Source organism: Hemicordylus capensis, chromosome 2 (assembly GCF_027244095.1).
Source record: "Hemicordylus capensis ecotype Gifberg chromosome 2, rHemCap1.1.pri, whole genome shotgun sequence".
Classification (NCBI taxonomy): domain Eukaryota; kingdom Metazoa; phylum Chordata; class Lepidosauria; order Squamata; family Cordylidae; genus Hemicordylus; species Hemicordylus capensis.
In genome coordinates this window covers 134,777,577-134,792,508 of record NC_069658.1, presented here as the reverse complement: position 1 = coordinate 134,792,508, position 14,932 = coordinate 134,777,577, and the positions used below count along the sequence as shown (strand labels likewise).

The following is a 14,932-nucleotide window of genomic DNA, read 5'->3' as shown; positions in this document are numbered from 1 at the left end:
CCGTCTTCTCCCTTCCTCTCTTCCTGTATGTAGCTAGCAGCAAGGCACATAGGCCTTATCTATCTCCTTGATGCATTCCCTAAATAAACTATTTGATTTAGAAATTTAACTCCATGTCTCCAGACAATATTAATTAGCAGTGCTCCCTTACCTGTGCACTTCCCCTGTAGCTGGGGCCGATGAAGAAATCTCCCCTCCTGAGCTCTCTAACACATATTGATCACTTGGGGGCTGCTTCAGACAATACAGTTCCTGACTCCAGTGATTAGGAAAAAGATGCACCAAGAGTGTGCCCATTGTGACATCCTCCACTGACTTCTTCCCAGGGCATTCCTTTATCATGTGGAGGGGGTGTTCATCCAAATGGGCCCTTTACACAAGTATCTGGAGCATGTGTAAAGGAGCAGTTTGGATGAACACCCCCTCCATGTGATAAAAGGGCTTATTACAAGCCCATCAGGATCTCCATGGAGTACGTTGCTATGTGTGCACTCTTGGTGTGTCCCTTTTCTAATCACGTGTGCTGCAGACCCTGTGATTTCTCAAGCTGCCCTGTGATTTCTCAGAGGCTTGTAAGCTGAATGTGTGAACTGACTCTATCGAAAAGCTATTCAGGGTTGCCCTGACTCTATTCAGGGCTTGGTGCCTGTGTACCTTCAGGACCACCTCTCCCATCCAACTTCTCCCATCCAACTTCATCCCATCAACTTCACAACCCTGTGAGGTCATCTCAAGTGGGCCTTCTCAGAGGGCCCGAGGAAGTACATGGGGCCCGGGTTCATGAGAGGGCCTTCTCTGTGGCAGCCCCCTCCTTATGAAACACCTTGCCTCCTGAGATTGGTAATGACTCCTCCCTTTTGTCAAAACTTGTCAAAAATAAGCTTCTGAAAACTTATCTGTTCTGCCAGGCTTTTAGTTTTTAGTGTGTGGGTAGGTGGGTTGGTTCTTCTTCTACTTCTTCTTCTTCTTCTTCTTCTTCTTCTTCTTCTTCTTCTTCTTCTTCTTTTTCTTTTTCACCTTGCTTTTCTCCCCGCTGTTGTTGTTTTGTTTTATGTAAACTACCTCGAGTCTACAGAAGTCAGATGGTCAATACATTTCCTAAATAAATAAATAAATAAATGAGAGCATCATGTCAGGTGATGTGAAAGTTCTACCTGTGGTGTCTGGTTTGTACTGTACTTCATCACCCGGCACAAATAATCAATACTAGCTGGGCAGGGCACAGAGCATCTGTGCCTACAGCCGGCCCACCCACCACCGCTGCCTTTTTCTTTTTCCCTGCCTAGTTTTCTGGCCAGCCAGCCGGCCCATTGCTTCTCCCCCCACCCACCCATGCTTTCTGGTTGGCAGCCGGCCAAAAAACTGGCCCACCACCTCCTCCCCCTGCCCGCCTGCCCGCCAACTCCTGGCAGCGGCCACCTCCTCCCGCCAGCCGAGCTGAACCAGCCCGCTGCCTCCTCCCACCAGCTGGGCTGGCCTGCCACTGCCTCCTGTTCCCGCCAACCAGGCCAGCCTGCAGCCACCACCTCCAGCTGTCAACCAGCATTGCTGATATTTCCCCCCAATCCTATTTTCCATCGCAATCCTATCCGGCAGCTGCTTGCAAACTCTTGTGAGAGCTGCCACACATGAGATTAGTGACGGGTATGTTTGAGATAATTATATATAAATATGTTGTATGAACAGCAGACGCTTCCTCTCATCTTCATCTTACAGTTGTTGTAGGCAGGGTTGCCACTTTTCCCTAGCAGGGCTTCTGTACCTATAATAAGTGCCGGGGCGGGGCAATAGATCAGTAGGCAAATTTTCCACATGACTGTATCTCTGTATTGGGGGAAGCTTTCCCTGTTGAATGTTTGCCCATTAAACAAGCCTGGAAGGCCAAGGAACCCTGGTGTGTGTAGTTGAGCATCTCTCTTCTTATCTTAAACAGTTGGCAGGCATAGAAGGAGGCGAAATCAATAGGAGCCAGTTCTGTTTTCCCCTTAGTCAGTGAGACTATGATGATAAGGCTAAGAAGTGACGAGAGAGAGAGAGAGAAACGTCTGTGGCATGGCTGGGGTTACTAATAGGAGCCAAGGCATTTCCAACAAGCCCTGACGTCGAAGGCGCTTCCCCAATCTCCGGGCGGGAGTGACTACAGCTCCCGTCATTCCTAGTAGCGCTACCTGCTCGCCTTTCCAGCGCAGCCTGTGGCAGTCAGTCAGTGGGAGTTTAGCGCAGCCAAGCGACCAACTGCAGACACTTCGGACAAGCGGCGAGAGCGGCTGCCGCTTCGCGTAGGCAAGGCAGCCTCCTGCTCAACTTTGAGCTCGGCTTAGCAAGAGCCTCCAAAGCGGGAAGGCAGAGCATCTGGGGGGGGGGGAGCGGGGAGAGGAGTGGAAAGAAGAAGGGAAAGAAAGGAGGTCGGGCCAGGAGAAGGGAGATGAGGCAGTTCTGGAGGCTGGGATCCGGCTGCCTGCTTTCGCCAGTGGCGAGCTGGAGATCTGGATGCCTCCGTTGGTCCCTCTTGGCCGATCGAAGCCATTCCATGGCACCCCAAGGAATCCCCTCCAAGGGCTGTGGCGATCCTCCTGGAATTGAATGGCTCTTACGACTCCCCTGTTAAGCCCGAGGGCAAGTTGGCCGGGACCGCGAGGGTGGCAGGAGGCGAGGGGGTCTTCTTGAGGCGGACGTCGGAAGCCGTTGCCCGGGGAAGGCGGTTGCCTGTCGGTGCTCTTTCCTCCGCGCTGGCTGATGTCGACTTTCGGAGCGCGAAAGGCGCCTGGAGTAACTGGGGAGCCCTCCAAGTTGTATGGCTGGCGAAGGGAGAGGGGCAGGAAGAGGAGCGCCTAGCGTCGGAGGAGGAGGAGGAGGCGGCGGCTGAGGCGGCGGGCCAGCGGGGGAGAAGGGGGCTTCTCCTTGCGCGCCGGACATCGGGCTCTCCAGTGATGTGGAGACTGAGCGTGTGGTGGCTCCTGAGCAGGGTCTGTCTGTTGCTCCTGCCACCCTGCGCCCTCGTGCTGGCCAGGGTACCCGGCTCCTCTTGCCACCCGCAGCCCTGCCAGATCCTCAAGCGGATCGGGCACACGGTGAGGATCGGGGCGGCGCACCTGCAGCCTTGGGCTGCTACCTCCCGAGCTGGCTCCGGAGGCTGGGGGACGCACAATGACATCCCGTTCGGAGGGCTCGCTGCCGGAGAGGAGCCCGAAGGTGCCTCCAAAGCTGGGCTGCAGCCTCCTAGCACGACGGGCTGGAAGGGCTCCGGATTGCAGGGGAGGTGGAGGACAGGGACCAGTCTGAGGAGCAGGGCGCACTTGGGCACCGAGAATCTGATCGGCAGCGAGGATCAAGACCAGGAACTCCCACCGCTGGTGCCCAGGGAGGCGCTCCTCTTGGCCGTGGAGAACCTCAACCGCGTCAAAGGGCTGCTGCCTTACAATCTCTCCCTAGAGGTCGTGATGGCCATCGAGGCGGGGCTGGGGGATCTACCTCTCTTCCCCTTCTCTTCCCCCAGCGCCTCCTGGAGCAATGACCCGGTCTCCTTTTTGCAGAGCATCTGCCACACCGTAGTCGTGCAAGGGGTCTCAGCCATCCTCGCCTTCCCACAGAGCATAAGCGAGATGCTGGAGATGGACTTCGTCGCCACCGCTCTGCACATCCCGGTGATCAGCATTGTGCTCAACGAGTTCCCGAGGAAGAGCCAGGTAAGGGTGGCGGTGGAGGCGTGGGGGCGGGGGCGGGATATACTTTGGGTCGCTGCACTGTAGATGTGCACTGAGAAGTGGCGAAGAGAGGAAATTGCCCTGAGCGATTATAAATATTTAAGACTTTCAATGAGAAGCGGGGGGAGGGGGCGGTTCCAATGGAGAATGAGAGTTCAAGCAAGTCTGGTTCAGTTTGCGCCTCGTTTGAGAAATCAGCACCATGGACAGCGCACGTTTTTACCAGAGTCCGTGTTTTAGCCTCAGAGTTGGACATGGTCTGTCAAAACGCTCCCCCGTTTAAAAGTCATTCTCTGTGTTCATTTGTGTGTGTTATCGTTTACTGATCTGGAGTCGTCCTTTGTTGCTTTCTATCTGTTGAGAGATTAGCTTTCCTTGGCAAAGTCGGTTGAGACTTTGAATGGCAGAATGACAGACATAGTAGATAGACAGGAAAGATATATTTTGTTCAAGGCTAAATGAACTTTTAGCTCACTGCAAAGAGTCTACCTAGAGACTTCCTTGGTTTGCAGGAAATTCCGGTGGATATTGAGTAAACTGAAGCAACTAACCCCAAATAATCCATGTGAAAAACTTTACTATGAACATTTGTGCTTAATAGATTCTCTTTTGTGGTACTAAAGCTCATGAAGCTGTTAAATTTCAGTGAGATCTCTCACAGATAGCAATGCTTTTTTCCTCTATCTTTAAAATCCTTTAATGTTTCAGTAGAAGAACATATGCTGCTTCACACGTATGCATACAGAGTGCAGACATGTGTGTATAAAACCCCTCCCACAAACATGCAGAAGAAGGTGAAACAAAATCTCTCTTTCGGAATTCTTAACTATTAGTAATTATATTATTATTATTGATTCATAATTCTACAGCAGTTTTCAATCTTCATGGCATTGTACAAGACTTGTTTAGCAAAGCAACGTCAAAGTACCCTTTAAAATAACTCTCCTGTGTTGTTTTTTGGTGGAGGGTGGGTGTTGCATTTTGGATCCAGGAATTTGATGGGCCAACGGACCATGGATCTGAGACCTAGGCCCTATGGCTTGACCCTGTGGAAATCTGATCAGTGCTGACATGTTCTTATAGTTTGCCCAAATTCTTATTTTCCTTTTCATTTGCCTCACTGTAAGTCATATTCTTAAAATCTACAAAAGGCAAGTCAGAGCTAGATAAACCAATGGTTTTTCCACATGGAGAACTGAGACACACAGAGACCAAGAATGGAATCCAATGCCTATTTACATCAGTGAAACATTTCATTTAGTGTGAGTTACTTCAGGTAAACTGGTACAGGATTAGGCTGGGGCATACTCTGTGTGTGTGTGTGTGCATACATGTACTAAGCCTATACATGCATTATGCTATTTGTCTCCTTGTCTGTTTTGAAATGTTCACACCCATTTCAACTTTATCCTCCGTTTGACAAATCTGTCACCACTGTATGAATGGTTTGATGGTTTACTGAGCCCCTACTGGATTGCCATACATGGTTGGTGGTGTGCATGCTACTTAGTGGGGTTGCAAGTTATACAGGCTTGCTATTGGTATACAAGCCACATCACTAATGAATATACATGAGGAATTAATTGAACTAAAAGATTGGCACAAACAGAGGCTGGATGTTGGGCAGGGTGGAAGGGAGCAGCTTGGAAGATCTCCTCTTAGTAAGTCTGGCTGGGACACAAATAAATTTCCCTCTAGGTCAGATTGACTAATGATGTTGGATGAGGGGAGGGGGTTATCTTGTGCAGACTGGATGAGTTACTTGGGGCCCTCTGCTCTGCAGTTAGTGTGCCATTTCTGCTTCGACTGTCTCTTTGGCACTTTCTGGTCTGGCTTATGTCTGTTTTTTTGAAATAGATTCAGATAGAAATCAGTTCTTACTTGTTAGAGGTCTGTCATTCTGTGTGCTGATTAAATGATTGTTCACTGGTCACCTCTGGTCTTCCGCTCCAGAAGTGGCCCAAGCTAAGGTGAATGTGGAATCGCATTGCCAGCCATCATTAGCATAACAACCAGTAGAAGTGTCAGATAAAAGCCAGTTCCTGGGTTCCAACTCTTTGTCACTCATACTCTCATTGTGTGACAGACTGCAGGGAGCTCAGTTCTCAGTGGCTCCCACTGACTTCCTATGGACAAAGTAAGTGGGTTGGAATCGTATTTGCAAGTGCCAGGGATGTTTTTCCATGGAGCTACCATCCTTAAAGTTGGACTGCATCTAGATGCCAACTTATCTGAGACAAGTGGTGGAGAGAGGGAGGGGGAGGGGAGGGGAGGGGGAGAGGGGAGGAGGAGGGAGGGAGAGAGAGAGAAAGAGAGTTGTGATCATCCTGGAGAGAATCTATCTATGTGGTATCTAAGAGTCTACACTGACTTGACAGCATTTACTCAATCAATCAAATCAGGATTGTACCACTTTAGATTGCTGGTGGGAGGTGTTCTGAATGCTTCCCCACAATATCTGAATGCTTCCCCACATATGCTATATCTCTGTGGGTAGTGAACTGGCACATAAAGAGAAGAACTATGCTAACCCCCATCTCTTTCTAATGTGCTAGTCTGCTATTTGAGGAAGTTTTACACAGTGGAACATTTAAAAAATGACCCTTTCTACCTGTAGCATATAGTGATATAGTCCAGAATTCCAAAATCAGTCATTCCAGGTGATCTAAAGACTGGGGCTGAAATGGGGTTGTTTTTTATGAAGGCAAAGGGCAGATTCTTCCATATCGGGGTGAATCTACTTTTTAAAAAATAGGTTTTTTTAATTTTTAAAAATATTTTAAACCAGCAAATTCCTCAATCTCGGGATTAAATATTCAGAGTCATTTTAATCTGCCCTACATACCCCCCCCCCACTTTATATTAAAGCTCTATGGCAAGCAATCCCTAAATATTGGGGGGGGGGGTAACCACAAAAAGGAAATCACATCCTACCGCCATTACTAAGCCTGAGGAGTCAAAAGCTGGGCAGAGCTGTAGTGGGCAAGGGCAGCCAGCACTGGCCACCCAGCCTGCCTGCCTGCCTCCCTCCCTCCTGCCTGCCTGCCAGCACTCGAGTTCAGGATTCAGGGAGATCTGCACGGAGGCCTCTCTGGAAGCCCCGCCCACCCACTGAACAGCTGAGAGGTGGAGACTGAAGGGGCTGCAGCAGCTTGTAGGCTGCTTCACTCCCCTGGCCAGAGCAGGGGGGCTAGCAGGAGAGGGGGCCAGCAGGCAAGGCAAGTGGGACTGGCTAAAAGGCCTTGGGGGGCCCTCCAGGCCCTGTGGGCCTAGAGACATTTGTCTCTTCTTACCCAATGGAACTTACGCCCCTTGTCCCAGGAACCAAAGCAGAAAGGAGCCAGTTGTTCTTCTTAATTGTATATTTCTGCTTGAAGTCGATGGCAGCTCATTGGCAGCTCAAGGCAAGCCCACAACATGCTGCTCACCAGCCTCACCCCTTGAGTCAGCCTTGTGCTGAGCAGCCCAGCCCATGACAGCCCCTAGCCTGGCATGTGGAGCAGGAAGGAAAGGGTAGGCTGGATTCACCAGCCTTAGGGCTGGCAGCAGAGGTGGGGCTGAGGCAGCAGCAATAGGCAGGTCTGTGATGCTTGCAGTGGAGGGGCAGGGTGCACTGCCCATCTGAGACCATTATCTCACCTTGCCTCATGGATGAGCTGCCCCTGCTTGTAATAGTGCCTATGTAAACTAAAACAATGCACACATGTTCATGAAATGTAGCTTAATCTGCACTACAATTGTCTGCATAACCTCTTTCATGAAACTGGTGTTTGGTTTGCTGCCTTTAGCTTTGACTGAGACCTTCCTCTATTTGCTCCTTGCTCTTTGTATACTATCCAGATTTATTGGCTACTTGGCATACTTTCTGCACTATCCTGCAGAGCTGGGCAGCAAGGAGCTAAAACTGTGTAATTGGAACCTTATGAACCGAGCTGACAGAGCTGGTCTCCAAAGCATCCCTTCCATGGTTCATCTGGGATCAGGCAATCAAGTTGCTTGGGGGAAAAAAAAAAAAGGTACAGAAGTGGACAATGAAAAAAGAGCTGCCAGCTTCTTGTGCAAGTGTACCAAGTAATGAGGTAATCTAAGGATATAAGCCAAATTGCTGAGCCAGATCAGTACCAAAGAAAGAAGCAATAACAGAACCATAATATAAAGGCGTTACCTTATACAGTCAGGCTCATGGCACAAAACAGCTATTATTTGACTTCACTGGGGAACTGTGCACACAGTACCCATTTATGGGTTCTCCATCCAGCTAGAGATATGTGCCCACAAGTATGTTTCCATGCACAAATGTGCCCCTACCTGGATCAGGTAGTTATACTCACTAACCATTTGGGGTGGCTCAACAAATAGCTAAACACATGCCAGTGAAAACATTAACGACCCAACAACTCTTTCGTATAAAGATGGGCAGCAGATCTGCATCAGTTGTAGTAGTTCCCAACAGCCCTACCTGAGTACTTGAAGTTTCCAAATGCTGGTGGGCCATTTGAACCTTGCATTGCTCCTCTCAGCCACAATCCTAGCCTCTTTGGAAAACAAGATTCTAAGCAGAGTCCACACGATGCTTTCAGTAGGCCAGAGGAGCTCATGTGGGGGAGGCGGTCACCATAAGATGCTAGTCCAAGCCCTAAGATGCTTTTTCTGCATGCTTAGAGGCACCATCCATTAAGGACGGTGGGGGGGATCAGAAAATACTAATCAGAGATGAGGCAGAGGGTAGTGCTGAAAGGTTTCTGTTTCAGCCCACTCACCAGGTCTGTGACAGTGTACTACTGATCTGAGCCAACATCCAGGAAGCAGACCTTTCTTTCTTTGAGGCTAGCAGTTTCTGACAAGGGCTTAGTACAGCTGCTTTAATTTTAATTGTTTATTTATTGTTAAATTTGTATACCGCCTTACATTAAAACAATCCCAAGGCTTGGTAAGGTGATGGCTGCAAAAACTATCTTTGAATACCCCTGCTAACTTGGCAAAGAAACACCTTCTAACGTGGTGATTCTCTTTATTTAGCAAGGGGGAAGTAACTGGCTCTATCCACCCCCAGCACAGTACCTCCAGTGACTCTTGCTGGTGTCTTTCATGTTTCTTTTAGATTGTGAGCCCTTTGGGGACAGGGATCCATCCTCTTATTTATTTATTTATTTATTTATTTACTTATTTATTTATTTATTTATTTATTTAATTTTTCTCTGTGTAAACCGCCCTGAGCCATTTTTGGAAGGGTGGTATAGAAGTTAAATGAATGAATGAATGAATGAATGAATGAATGAATGAATGAATGAATGAATATAATTACTGACAAAAAAATCGAGATCCAGGGCTGGGCTGGGCTGAAATGTGCAGCTGTGGTGTGTTTGCAGTGGGATGCCATAGTCCACGGAAGTATTCAGAGAATTGCATTAAATTGGCTTCCGTGTGCAACTGTGGAGCAGAGCAGAGGTACCCACTGAGCAACACTATCACACTTGAGAAATCCTCTCTGGGAAATATACAGAATACTGAGTGATGAGAGAAGGCATGCACAGCAGTATTTTCACAGCCTTATTTGCACAAATTACTCTGGCACTGCAGCACACAATTCAAACATGTGTAGTGGTTGGAAGATCCCTGACTGAAGTGAGTATTCTGCTCTCATCACTTGGAGCTAAACTACATGAACAGCAGGATCATGTGGTATAGCTGTTATGGCGTATATCACTTCAAATCACAGGCGGAGGACTGACTGGAATGAGTCTTATGGAAATAGCACTCCGTGGACATAGACACAGGATTCTAAACTCACTTCGTCTCCAATATGGTAGTTTGATGTACTATATGTGTATATTGTGTATGAGAAAGCCTTGATCACCAACCTGCCATCTGAAGAGGCCCAGAAAGAGTCTCCTCGCGAGAGTCTGCAGATCATACTGGCAGCGCCCAGTATGGTTCTTTTGCATTGCATTCAAAGCCCAACTTTTATGAAGCTTTTCATACCCATTCTCATTCCTTCAGAAAACAAATGCATTTGGAGACGTTGCTTAGGCGGTGGTATTAGTTGTGGAACTGTCGGCTGTGGGTTGTGAAGGTGTGTGGAAATACCCAAATGGGCGTGGCAAGGCTGGAGCGGGCGCTGGGGCGGAAAGTGAAGATGCCCCCCACCTTTTGTGCCTTCCTCCAGTATTTTGCTGCAGAAGAACTGTAAAGAGTTAAGAGTGAACTTTCACCCAGCTGGTGCTCCCCCTTCTCCAGGGGCCCAGGGGCATTTCTTCCCCCACCCCCGCCATTCCATTAGAGCTATGCCCCTGATGGTAATGAATCCCAGGGCCAAAGCAGACATGGTCCAGAAGATCTATGGATGGGATCTAGCACACTTTTAAAATTCAAAAGCAGATCTTGGAGGGTTGATCCAGATTGTGTTGCTTGGATATGGGGGGATAACACTTTGTCCCATACTGTTTAGACCTATATAAATTACCCTCCACATGGATGTGCTAAAGATACATGGAACCTACACACACACAACTCTCTCTCTCTCTCTCATCTCTGTCCAGGCTCAGACTGGCCCACAGAGCAACACGGCATATTCCTGGTGTGTCCTACCCATACAGTGCCCCAGTGCCCCAACTCCCACCATTAATTACCTATTATGCTCCAAACTTGGCACCCTCCCCACATACATTCCACCGCCCTCTCAGTGCCCCCATTCTGGCCCTGTCTCTATCTCTGTCTCTCTATCGCTATCATCTCTGTCTCTGTCTCTATCTCTATCTATCTATCTATCTATCTATCTATCTATCTATCTAAAGAGCCCCTGGTGGTGCAGTGGTAAAACTGCCGCCCTGTAACCAGAAGGTTACAAGTTCGATCCTCACCAGGGGCTCAAGGCTGACTCAGCCTTCCATCCTTCCGAGGTCGGTAAAATGAGTACCCAGAATGTTGGGGGCAATATGCTAAATCATTGTAAACCGCTTAGAGAGCTCCGGCTATAAAGCGGTATATAAATGTAAGTGCTATTGCTATTGCTATTGCTATTGCTATCTATCTATCTATCTATCTATCTATCTATCTATCCCCATGTAGCAAATAAGAGCTTCAGAGGCAGAGTTGGTTTAAATCAAGAAAGATAGGAAAGCAGTAAAAACTCCTGTTTTCCAGCACTGAAGCCCTGTTCAAATCCTTCCTCCCCATGCTTGCTTTTACATTAAAAAAACAAACAAACTGCAGGCAAACCTGTTCATGGATCTCCTGCATTAGGATTAGTTTGGCTCTCTGGCTGCTCCGCACAGCTACCAGAAGCAGAATAGTATGCAAATTAATTAAGTGTGTTTTGTTTGCTTGATTTATACGGGTCAGTGAATGCAGGTGTGTGTGCGCGCATCCTCAATTTTGGCACCACTAAATATAGCATGCATAAAAACAAAGGTGGGGTAGTAAGAGATTCAGCCAGCAAGAGAAACTGAGATTAGAAATATAAGATGATTCCACCCCCGTGTAAAAACAGAAGACACCTGGGTGATGCCAGAAGGGAACAATCTGATATAACTGCTTGATTTTCTGTTGTACCCACCCTCCATAAGATTTATTCGGTAATGTCTACTGACAATAAATCCAAACATTGTTATTACCAAGCAAGGCTGCTTACTTCCTGACGTCTATTTGATAAGAATAAATCATAACTCTGAACAAATGCAGCAATTTGAAGCAATCATTTAGCAAAGGTGGTCAGAATTCTCCTTGATAATAGAGTGTGTCTCTTTGAAGATCCGACAAGCAATTGTTGCAGAGAGAGCCTACAGTAAAGCAAAATCCAGCGTCTCTATCTAACGATATATGCACACACACACAATGCACAATGTCATCTCGAGATTGCAAGGCTCTGCTTCCTATGCTCAATTATCTCAGGCACAAGAGGCAAAAAGTACCCGAAATAGATTGTAGACATAAAAATTAAGGATGCAATTCTATGCCAAACGTACTTGGGAGAAGGTCCCACTGAATCCTATGGGACACACTTCTGAATAAATATGCAAAAGATATTCCAGCTAACCCCTGCATGCTCTTCAAAGAGGTGCTGAACAGTTTAACAACTGGAACCATGTTGGCTAAGGATGTCGCTCATACCTGGACATGTAGCTATAATGGAAGGGGGAGCGGAATAATGGACAACAATTGTTCCTGGGCCATCTGTGCCCATGAGACTTGTGTGGGACACCAGAAGCTCACCTCACCTTTCCCCCATCACTACCCTTGTCTCTTGGGCCACCTGGTCACCAGGTGCCCAGTGCCACCAAACCAACCTGCTGCCGCTGCTAGGCATGGAGTCCACTGGCCTCCATAGCCTGCTCTGGCCATCCGGTTGCCCATTGGCTGCCACCATCCTGCCTGCCTCTCTTGGCTGGCCACAATGTGATTTAATGACCTCACAGCACTTGCGGTGTGGTGATGTCATTCGACTGAGAGGTGGCCTGGCCCATGAAAGGAAGGAAATGGGCAGCCGGGAGGAATGTGAGTGAGCAGTGAGTGGCAGTGGCCTAAACCTCATCCCAGGACCACCCTCATTGTCGCTATGCCACTGCATTTACAGGGGACCTCAGAAATGAATTGGATTCCAGCAATGAATCTGCTTAGGGATGGAGCCATAGCTCAGTGTTAAATGTCTGCTTAACATACAGAAGGTCTCGGTCCAATCTCTGGCATCTCCAGGTAGAGCTGGGAAAGTCATTTGTCTGAAACACTGGAGGGCCTCTGCCCGTCAGAGTAGGCACTGGACTAGGTGCACCAATGGTCTGATGCCGTATAAGGCAGATTCCTAGGTCATCATGGGTATGTCATGTAGAAAATGCCAGGAGCTCATTTTAATTTAATTAATGCCGGGAGCTCATTTTCAATTAGCTCTGGGTGTTAGCCACCCAGAGACGTAAGTTTGGGTGGGGTATAAATTTGATAGAATTAAATAAATAAATAATAAAAATGATTCATGAGCATGCCAGACCCACTTAGGGCACCGGCGCATGGGAGCTGCTGGTGCCAACAATACTGAGCCAGGCCAATATGCATTTTGAGAACTCTTATTGCATCTTTGAGAACTGAAGGTTACCTGTTAAAGAAGACTGAGGTACTTTAAAAAGGCAAATTAGCAAATGACACATGTAACTTGCAGATCCAGATTTTCGTCAGGAACTGAATGGAGTGTTGCCATTTAACTTGAAGTCCACCATTGAAAGATCTTAGTGGTTCTAAGTTAACTTCATATCTGACATAGTTCGGTGGCAGAGTTAATCAACTAATGGCATAGCTGCCACTTCCCAGTATTCATTTCTCAAGTCACTCTGGTAGCAATTGGTCATTATTATGATCCATAATGATAATGGAAGGGCCAGAAACTTAGTTACTTCCCATAACATCTCTCCCTGTGGACTGGGCAACAGGAAGGAATATTCTATATACTGTATATAACTCACTAAGACGTACCCATGGCTGATCCCATGTGTGGCAGCTCTTGCGAGAGTTATCGAACAAGCTGCTGGGAGGGGGAGAGAAAGTGGTGGCAGTGGCCGGGGGAGAAAAAGCAGCGTTGGCTGCGGTGTGGTGTGGGGGGGGGGGGGAGAAAGTGGTGGTGACTGCAGGGAAGAAAAAGTAGTGGCTGGGGGGGGGGGCAGAGAATGGAGGGGAGAGCCAAGAACAAGGGGGGGAGAACTAGAGCCGCACATGTTCTGCACCCAAGCCAGCTAGTTTATATTTATTACACTTATAACCCACCTTTGCTCTGTGACAGAACTCAAAGCAGAATCCTTTGGATTGATTGATTGATTGATTGATTGATGGATTGGATTGGATTGGATTGGATTGGATTTGTATACCACCCCCTCCAAAAATGACTCAGGGCAGTTTACAACAAATAAAAACAATTAAAATCAATTAACAGTTAAGATCAAAACTAAATCAATTAAACAATTAAAATCATTGGATTCTCAAGCAGTCTCCTGTCCAGGCACCGATTGCACCTAGGACTGCTTAGTTTCAGCAAGTTTGCCGTTTCGTGTGCTTTTGGAACCCTGGCCCAATGAACAATGTCAGCCTCTCGCACAGGACTGAAACGTTCTAAAGTTATGAGAGCAGCATGGGAAGCAGCCAGAGCACAACTATGCCAATTCTGTAACATAAGCCTAAATCTAGCTCCCTGAGAAGTATCCTTTGCCTCATCCTACCCTCACTGTCAACAGAGGCAAAGGAGATGTATGGAAAGATTAGTGGCTGTCCCAGTGAGTCTCCCAAGTGGAGAACTGTGGCAGTCCACTTTGCAGATTGGTTGGGGGCTTTGCCCATCACACTCCACCTTCTTCTCAAAGCAATGAAACCTAAATGTTGATCAGAACCTAGAGATTCCCCTTCCTTTAGGTCTGAATCAAGTACTCCTTAAAAAAACAACGCTTTTCAAGCCACCTCCCATGCCAGTATACTTTGGAGCAGAGAATGTGGTTTCAAGGGCTGACATCTGGACCAAATTTACTCAAAGAATTCCCATTGGAATTAACTTGTCCTCTTAATTTCAGTGGGAATTCTACTGAGTAACGTCAGCCTCTGTTTGTGGTTTGTCTTTTTTAATCCAGACCTTAAGCAAATTTAAGTCAGGTCTCACAGACGTTTCTGTGAGAGCTAATAATGAAGATAAACTTCCATTGTGGATGCACCTATTTCTCCCATCCCTTCTGATGCCACATTTTCTCCTTTATTTTGCGGTATACCCAACACACTGCCAAGAACCTGGAAGCTAACCAAAAGGCTTTCCATAATTCATGTGGTTCTCTAGTCAAGATTAAGCAACCCCTCATTTACATTATATAAAATCAATCGTCCAGCAGAATCTGGTTGTTGTTTTTTAAAATTAACTAATTAATATAAACGCCTCACATTCTTTTGTACTGAAAACTGAACTTTAATTTGACAGCACAAAAGTACAAATTGTTTTTGGATCTCCTATGTTCTAATGTGGACATTAAGCTTTGATTCATAGGTGAATTGTTATTTTCATGCCTCAGTATCTTGTTTATCTGCAAAGAAGCTTCTCTTTCACCATTTATGTCCTCACAAAAAATACTGTAGGAGAAAGGCTTTGCTTGATTTGCCAACTTAGCTGTAATTCCAAATGTCTTCATAATCAAGTCCTTTCAGCTTCAAAATGTAGTTCAGACTAGTTGCATACATTTCCAATAAATTCAATGAAAAGGAGCACTTAAGGG

The 14,932-nt window shown here is 47.1% G+C and overlaps 1 protein-coding gene across 2 annotated transcripts in view; it reads left to right on the top strand.

The window, feature by feature from the left end:
• The first annotated feature begins 2,194 nt into the window (after window positions 1–2,194).
• GRIN3A (glutamate ionotropic receptor NMDA type subunit 3A) overlaps window positions 2,195–14,932 on the top strand; it is a 171,616-nt gene continuing 158,878 nt past the window's right edge. The window contains exons 1-2 of one of the 2 annotated variants that reach the window (XM_053301170.1): window positions 2,197–3,071; window positions 3,534–3,686. In XM_053301170.1, the coding sequence (XP_053157145.1) occupies window positions 2,931–3,071; window positions 3,534–3,686 (294 nt within the window). In that variant the 5' untranslated portion in view covers window positions 2,197–2,930. Of the gene's footprint in view, window positions 3,687–14,932 lie in introns of both variants that reach the window. The other variant, XM_053301169.1, reaches the window with a different exon arrangement.